General features: G+C 44.2%; 1 protein-coding gene across 1 annotated transcript; it reads right to left on the bottom strand.

Annotated features, from left to right (window-relative positions):
- Window positions 1-1783: 1783 nt before the first annotated feature.
- Window positions 1784-8985, bottom strand: LOC142946133 (uncharacterized). Its single transcript, XM_076087244.1, has 2 exons — window positions 8102-8985; window positions 1784-6650 (listed from the first exon to the last, which is right to left on the bottom strand). Exon 2 carries the CDS (start codon window positions 5813-5815, stop codon window positions 3851-3853), a length of 1965 nt encoding a protein of 654 aa, XP_075943359.1. The 5' UTR covers window positions 5816-6650; window positions 8102-8985; the 3' UTR covers window positions 1784-3850.
- Window positions 8986-9364: the final 379 nt, after the last annotated feature.

Consider the following 9364-nt stretch of genomic DNA (forward strand, 5'->3'; position numbering starts at 1 on the left):
ACCGCTAGCTCCGCTTCTAGCAACGCCGCTAATGCTACAGCACTCAGCTGAGTTAGCTCACGAGCCACAAACAAACAGCTGAGATGCACACACAAATACGCTCGCACGTGACCAACGTGATAAAACGTTGACACCGGATGCCACCCGCAACCATAAGCGAGGAACAAGTCACACAGCAGCCTCACCGCTAGCTCCGCTTCTAGCAACGCCGCTAATGCTACAGCACTCAGCTGAGTTAGCTCACGAGCCACAAACAAACAGCTGAGATGCACACACAAATACGCTCGCACGTGACCAACGTGATAAAACGTTGACGCCGGATGCCACCCGCAACCATAAGCGAGGAACAAGTCACACAGCAGCCTCACCGCTAGCTCCGCTTCTAGCAACGCCGCTAATGCTACAGCACTCAGCTGAGTTAGCTCACGAGCCACAAACAAACAGCTGAGATGCACACACAAATACGCTCGCACGTGACCAACGTGATAAAACGTTGACACCGGATGCCACCCGCAACCATAAGCGAGGAACAAGTCACACAGCAGCCTCACCGCTAGCTCCGCTTCTAGCAACACCGCTAATGCTACAGCACTCAGCTGAGTTAGCTCACGAGCCACAAACAAACAGCTGAGATGCACACACAAATACACTCGCACATGACCAACGTGATAAAACGTTGACACCGGATGCCACCCGCAACCATAAGCGAGGAACAAGTCACACAGCAGCCTCACCGCTAATGCCGCTAATGCTACAGCACTCAGCTGAGTTAGCTCACGAGCCACAAACAAAGAGCTGAGATGCACACACAAATACACTCGCACGTGACCAACGTGATAAAACGTTGACACCGGATGCCACCCGCAACCATAAGCGAGGAACAAGTCACACAGCAGCCTCACCGCTAGCTCCGCTTCTAGCAACGCCGCTAATGCTACAGCACTCAGCTGAGTTAGCTCACGAGCCACAAACAAACAGCTGAGATGCACACACAAATACGCTCGCACGTGACCAACGTGATAAAACGTTGACGCCGGATGCCACCCGCAACCATAAGCGAGGAACAAGTCACACAGCAGCCTCACCGCTAGCTCCGCTTCTAGCAACGCCGCTAATGCTACAGCACTCAGCTGAGTTAGCTCACGAGCCACAAACAAACAGCTGAGATGCACACACAAGTACACTCGCACGTGACCAACCATGAGCCACAAACAAACAGCTGAGATGCACACACAAATACGCTCGCACGTGACCAACGTGATAAAACGTTGACACCGGAGCCACCCGCAACCATAAGCGAGGAACAAGTCACACAGCAGCCTCACCGCTAGCTCCGCTTCTAGCAACGCCGCTAATGCTACAGCACTCAGCTGAGTTAGCTCACGAGCCACAAACAAACAGCTGAGATGCACACACAAATACGCTCGCACGTGACCAACGTGATAAAACGTTGACACCGGATGCCACCCGCAACCATAAGCGAGGAACAAGTCACACAGCAGCCTCACCGCTAGCTCCGCTTCTAGCAACGCCGCTAATGCTACAGCACTCAGCTGAGTTAGCTCACGAGCCACAAACAAACAGCTGAGATGCACACACAAATACGCTCGCACGTGACCAACGTGATAAAACGTTGACGCCGGATGCCACCCGCAACCATAAGCGAGGAACAAGTCACACAGCAGCCTCACCGCTAGCTCCGCTTCTAGCAACGCCGCTAATGCTACAGCACTCAGCTGAGTTAGCTCACGAGCCACAAACAAACAGCTGAGATGCTGTGGTATCTTGCATGCGACAGGTCTGTTGAAGTGATGATGAAGGATGCTCCGTGGACACTGTTCTTGCTGGTATAATAAAGTTTATTACAAACAAGCAACACATGCCATTACGGACGTCTAGATCGTCCGGAGGTCTCAAGTCGAATCAGAAAGTCCCTGCTTCTAGGGCGCTCGCTTCATCTTTATATAGGGTACATGTCATGTTTACATCTGGGCGGAACGTAAGAGAATGTATGTGGCCCCCTCATTCTACACATCCACCCTTCTGCCCCTGGTCTCCTGCACATCTGGTTTTCATCTAAGACAACTACACTTGGGGTCTTCGCTGTACTGTGTAAGGCCTGAAAATATACCACATATTCCCCCCTTCGAGACTTACACAAAGTCTCGAAAAAATAACAGAAGAGACATACAAGTGTATGATCATGACAAAATTAACTACCCGTCCTTTTTAACATTAAAGCAACGGTAGGCCTACGGAGTATATAAAAAGTGAGAGTGAAAAACCTGTTAGGCAGCTAATTTTTCTTGAAATATCCATTAAACAATGTAAACAGGAAAATTCTCTCACGGTCCCTCTGCCAAGGCGACCATAAGTAATACTCCAAAACACTGAAATGAGAAATTTAGCAATTTGTGTAAGGAAATGACTTAAACAAATACATATGGAACACTCAGCAAATCAAAACAAAACAATGTCCAAAGTCAGGCTGGTCGACCCATCGCACCTTTCTATGGACCTTTTCCTGCCTACCCCTCTGTCCCTAAACATCGAGAAAAAGAAAACATCCGAGGTCCCATTATATTTAGAAACCATCATTTCCCAAGCATTTAATATACAAAGACGAAAATTCATTTTTAATAATACTAATGTAACATTTCAGTGAAGACATAAGACTGTATAACGCTGCAGTTTTCTCAGCAGCCGTGACTCAGGTGTAGTATCGAAGATGTCTTGAATCTGGATGTTGTATCGCCAGTCCACGTTCAGAGTCCTTCAGATTTTCATGTTTTCATGTTTGAAGTGTCTGAATCCATTCAGCCCATCGGAGTCCCTGACAATCCACCACCCTCACAGTGGTCTTCCCCCAATATGTTCTAGAATGAAAGAAAAGAAGACCAGTATCTTTTGCATACAGAACAGATACACATTAAAACATCAAACACCGAATAATAACACTTCTATAAGTAAAATGTGAGATTATAACTCATAATGTCCATTAATCATTTTGTTCATTTGTTTCCATACCCCCCCCTTCGAGACTAAATAAAGTCTCGAAAGAGCAAAACAAAATCAACACTACAAACTACGCAAGCAATCACATAGGTAAATAATAGGATTATGATCATGAGATATTCAAAATGGATATTCCTCCACCACTTCGATCTTTATTGCGTCATCCTCATCCATGTCCGTGTCAGCTTCGTGTAATAATGGCATCAGAGTTTGATCGCCGGGTAGCACAACTCCAACCCATCTAATTATCATTGCCTTTGCAAAGGTCAACAACAGCGTACAAAAACAAAACATCCCACACAACGACAGAACTAGCGCTACCAAAATCTGAACTAACACTGCAATGCCTTCCATTTAGTGTCCCTCTTTTGTACTGTATGGTATTGATCCATCATGTACTCTGGTGCCTGATCAGAGTCACCAAAGTTATTATCTACGTTTGAAATAGTCCTCTGAGCTGTCATGGATGACTCTCCATGCTTCTCTTCCATCCTTTGGTCTCTACCTTCAACCATGTCATTACTGTTGTTCACGCTAGGCTCTATTTTTGATATTAGCTTCTGGGTTGCATTAATCATATCCTTAACTGTTCTAGATGTCATATTAGATGTCCGCGTTATGTTTACAAATGTCGTAGGTGCCACAGATGTAGTCACTGTTGTAGCATTCATCCCCTTTGTAGTCATAGCTAGAGTAGTAGTCTGAGTAGTTGTATGAATATTCTTAGTTGTTTCTGGAACTAACGTAACAAGTTTCCTCTGTGTACTAATCACCCTTGGAGTGGTTACTGTAGTAACCTGTTTCTGAACCCCTTTAGTACTTCTTTAGTACTTCTTTAGTAGAAATTTCCTCTTGACCTGTTGCACTCGCGAGCAAAATGACCGTGTTGTCCACAAGTATAACATTCGTTTGATTGCTGTTGAAAGTTTGGATTCAACCTTCCTCCTCTTCCGAAGTTTCGTTGATCTCTTCCTCTCCAGGGTTGCGCTTGATCAAAAGCTGGCGGTGGGTAAGAGACAAATGGACTCACCGGCGGTGGCTGGAACGATTGGAGCTGAACCTGGTTCGGCTGAGGCTGTGGTACTCGTTGATCTAGTGGAGCCTGATTCTGCATAACCAGAGCCTGCTTCTTCTCCATCTTCCTGTTATCCGTCAGTTGTATTTGATTAAGTTTCCTGAGGGTCTCTTGGTCCTGGTCTTTCTGATCATGTTCCTTTTTCCTATACAGCTCCACTTGGTGGGCTATATGATCCGTATAGACACCCTTTGTCATGCTTCCAAGACCAACCACCTCTGCCAACTTGCTTCTCACTGGCAGGGGCAACCCCTTTTGTATTCTGGCTCGCAAAATTGACCGCTCCATTTGATTCAAATCCGGGTCATTTCCTGTGACATTTCTCCACACTTGATGAACTCTCGACACATAGGCCCTCGGGTTTTCTTCTTGTCCCAGTGGTTCAATAAGAATATTGTCAGGATGTACATTTGTCGGAAATGTGTCTTTCAGCGCCCTGCACACTTGACCTCTATTTGCAGCAAACAGCTCTGAATCATTCACAGCAGTTCCCACATATCGATTAAGTCCAGCTTTCTGTAGAATCTCTCCCATAGCGTGAATTCCAACGAGGTTGGCCAAGAGTCTCTTGATATCTCCCATGGCTGGTTGCTCTCCCACCAGGATCTCTTCCAACTTCGAAATCCAAGGATGTGCTCCATCTTGAAGAGTAGGTAACTTTTCCAGTATGTTTGACATATCTGCACTCTGCCAAGGCTTATACTCCAAATTCTGTCCTCGGATGACCACGGGAGTCATCCTGCTGGGATTCGACTGTTTTCTAGAGTGCACTCTATCTTTCTTGGCAGATTGGTTGAAGTTTGCATTCTCTACCTCTTCCTTCCGAAGCCGCAATTCTTCCAGCTGGTACTCTAGTTCTCTTCGTTCTTCTGGCCTATCAGTTTTTTGTCGTTCACGGCGGCATCGGTCTATGCTTATTTCGACCTTTCTTAAAGTCGTCCGGGCTTCCTCTTCATGGCTCTCTTCATCCTCACTGTCATCAGAGCTAACATTTCCTTTCCTTTCCGCTCTGGCCAGCATCCGCCTGACTTCAGGGTCATATCCTCCCCTGCTCCTGTCCTGGTCGCTTTGGTCACTCTCGTATCCATAGCTCCACCCTTGCTTCCCTTCTTCAAACTTTGTTTTCTTCTTACTTTTGGATCTTGGATGCATCGTTATAGTTGTCTCCGCTCGTCCTGTTTCTATTATTATGTCCTCCTCGTTTCTGATACGGTAGTCACCCTCCTGACTGATCACTGGGATCTGAGGATAGATTTTCTTGGACTTTGTCCCTACCTCATAAGGTGGCGGTCCCTTCACTGGGTTCATATGTGAGAACAATGAATTGGTGGCTTTCATCAGTTTTTCTGTTTGTTCTGTATTTTGTTTTATTTCTTCTGCATCTTTATCCCTCTTATCGTTTGCAGCTTTGATCAGTTTCTGTCCCTCGTTTTCAAACAACTGGAGAATGCCAAGCTCCACTTGCCTCTTCTCCTTGCGTTTTCTCCCCTTTTTTCCCTTCTTTTGCTCTGCCTTGTATGTGGATACAAGTACCAGCATTATTTTAATTACATCTGGGTTAAGAGTCCCCTCCACTGGCCATGGTTGGTCAATTTCAGGCCAGCGTTTATGCCATTTTTCCGATATTTTTGCAATGTTTGCAATGCCTCTAATTAGAGGATTATTCTTCTGTACCACTTCAACAGGAGTGATTACCTTTGGATTTTTAGTATTCTTTTTCCCCATTATGATGACTTCCTCTTATTTTCCGTTATTTGTACTTTAAGAATTAATTGCTACAATTTAAGACTACTCAAGGCTATTTAGATTACTTCCCCCTTTCAATTAACCAATTATCCAATTAACCAATTAACCAATTATCAATTGACAATTATGCAATTACCAATTTACCAATTTACCAATTTACCAATTTACCAATTAAGCAGTTATGCAATTAACCAATTAAGCAATTATGCAATTAACAAATTAACAAATTAATCAATTAACGAATCAACAAACCAATCTGTCAATCAATCAACAAATCAATCAATTATCTAATCAATCAATCAATCAGTCAATCAATTATCCAATCAATCAATCAATCTTCCGCTCAAATCATCAGACAGTCACCATATTGATGTACACCACAGCACAGATCAGAACAAACCACGCACAATGACAAAAATGGACATCTGCAATTATCAGCAGAGGTTAGACCACACAACCATATGCCATTAATTAATTAAATGCATTAACTGGTCAATCAGTTGCCAAGTTTTCTATTTATTTATTTATTTATTTATTTCTCCTATCTGCCTAGATCATGTATTCTTTCATGTGTATAGGATCAGGTCAGTATCCTCTTAGGTTTATAAATGAAAGCAGGTTTATATGTGTACCCTCAATATTACCTACAACTGAGAACACATACAAAGTGTTTTTGCTAAAGAGTTTTTTCTAAAGAGTCTGTAGATAAATTTGTACCGGCCTTTAGTAGATTGAAACGTAAGCCTCCCCTTTGACGTCAGCCAGCCACACTCCGTGATGTGCCGGTCCACTGCCTTGCCTCCCCTTGTCAATTCTCATTCACCGTAAATGACATAACAGACAAGAAACAGGCAATGATTTAGTCTCTTATGAAATCCTTCGGTCCCGTTAACAGCATACATAAATATTATTACTAAGTTGAACCCCTTACCTAAATATTGTAGCATTTAGTGAACTCCCACTGAACCTAAACAGTTCAACTGGCAAAGAAATTCTCTGTATCTCCCAAGAGTGTTTTATCATCACCTTTCGACCTCCATCTGGAGGGAGTTTTGAGGCGAGTGAGGGGGGAGGGGTCAAATTCTACCCTTCATAAACGAAGTTCATTGTGCATTTAACAACTCATTTGTTATTTTACGTCCCTTTTAAGAAGAGCTCATGTTTTATTTACTGACTCGTTCAATTCATTAGTCTTCTCAAACGAAGCTCATGGTTTTATGAAATACATCATTCAATTCAATTCATTACGTCTCCTTAAACGAAGCTCATGGTTTTATCAAATATATCGGTCCACATATCTGTCCTTTCAAATTATTAAATGTCCCGTTCTAAAATCACCACCTATGTACGTTTATTCAATCATAATATGTTTTTTCTTTCTTTCCACTCATCCATTCTCATCCTATGCATTTTATGGCCCACATCTGGAACACATCAGCAGCTAAGATTCACACACACACATTGTCAGCACTTCGACGCACACCCATTCTCCCCTTTGCTCAATCCCAAAGTAAACAGACGCACACACCTTTATATATTTTTTTTCAGCACTTTATTCACACAGCATGCTTTTTGCCGCTATATTTCCTTTTCCTTATAAAATTTATGCTACCTCTGAGGTGTAAATATTCGATGAGAGGCTGCATCAGACACCGTTCGTCAACCAATGTCAGAGTGGTAACAGTCAATCGAATTTGTGAATTTACACTCTCCAGTTATTAAACTGACCATAAGATGTTATTTCAGGTTTTATTTCGGCCCGTACTACATGCACCTACACTTTAGGGCTCTACCTATCTGATTTGCGGCTCAATCATATGATCATTTCCTTTATTTCCTTATCACTCTTTCCTTTAACCTTTTACATTTATTTATTCAAATTACCTGGATCCAGGTTTCTCCCAATTTTGTTTTTCTAACTTAATTCCGGACTATGTCAGAGCCATCGTTACGCGGTGACTAATATGCATATGTCTTACCGTTAAGAAGTTGAGGGCCCCTCTTCATTAATCTTGCATGATACTATTTAGTCCACCTTATTCGTTACCATGAAGCTATTCTAAACTATTCCTTTTCCTTTTCCTTTTCCCCCTTTTTTTTTTTTTTTTTCATAAATTTAGCACGGATCCTCACTTTAAACATCAAATCAACAGGACATGTCCATAACAAGAAGGTTCTTAATTTACGGTGTGTCCCAGCAACCTCACATAACAATTCCACATAACAGCCTCAATTAATGACCAGCATTCAATCGAGAGATCTCACCGTATGTGAAGTCGTAGTAGGAAACTGCCAGGCCACCTCCGATACTGTTCGTGACGCCATCTTTGTGGTATCTTGCATGCGACAGGTCTGTTGAAGTGATGATGAAGGATGCTCCGTGGACACTGTTCTTGCTGGTATAATAAAGTTTATTACAAACAAGCAACACATGCCATTACGGACGTCTAGATCGTCCGGAGGTCTCAAGTCGAATCAGAAAGTCCCTGCTTCTAGGGCGCTCGCTTCATCTTTATATAGGGTACATGTCATGTTTACATCTGGGCGGAACGTAAGAGAATGTATGTGGCCCCCTCATTCTACACATCCACCCTTCTGCCCCTGGTCTCCTGCACATCTGGTTTTCATCTAAGACAACTACACTTGGGGTCTTCGCTGTACTGTGTAAGGCCTGAAAATATACCACAATGCACACACAAATACGCTCGCACGTGACCAACGTGATAAAACGTTGACACCGGATGCCACCCGCAACCATAAGCGAGGAACAAGTCACACAGCAGCCTCACCGCTAGCTCCGCTTCTCGCAACGCCGCTAATGCTACAGCACTCAGCTGAGTTAGCTCACGAGCCACAAACAAACAGCTGAGATGCACACACAAATACACTCGCACGTGACTAACGTGATAAAACGTTGACACCGGATGCCACCCGCAGCCATAAGCGAGGAACAAGTCACACAGCAGCCTCACCGCTAATGCCGCTAATGCTACAGCACTCAGCTGAGTTAGCTCACGAGCCACAAACAAAGAGCTGAGATGCACACACAAATACACTCGCACGTGACCAACGTGATAAAACGTTGACACCGGATGCCACCCGCAACCATAAGCGAGGAACAAGTTACACAGCAGCCTCACCGCTAGCTCCGCTTCTAGCAACGCCGCTAATGCTACAGCACTCAGCTGAGTTAGCTCACGAGCCACAAACAAACAGCTGAGATGCACACACAAATACGCTCGCACGTGACCAACGTGATAAAACGTTGACACCGGATGCCACCCGCAACCATAAGCGAGGAACAAGTTACACAGCAGCCTCACCGCTAGCTCCGCTTCTAGCAACGCCGCTAATGCTACAGCACTCAGCTGAGTTAGCTCACGAGCCACAAACAAACAGCTGAGATGCACACACAAGTACACTCGCACGTGACCAACCACGAGCCACAAACAAACAGCTGAGATGCACACACAAATACGCTCGCACGTGACCAACGTGATAAAACGTTGACACCGGAGCCACCCGCAA

Source organism: Anarhichas minor, unplaced genomic scaffold (assembly GCF_050575085.1).
Source record: "Anarhichas minor isolate MPS153535 unplaced genomic scaffold, ASM5057508v1 ptg000009l, whole genome shotgun sequence".
NCBI lineage: Eukaryota > Metazoa > Chordata > Actinopteri > Perciformes > Anarhichadidae > Anarhichas > Anarhichas minor.

Coding starts and splice junctions, on each gene's coding strand:
- LOC142946133 (XM_076087244.1), bottom strand. CDS start 5,815: ATGGGGAAAAAGAATACTAAAAATCCAAAGGTAATCACTCCTGTTGAA.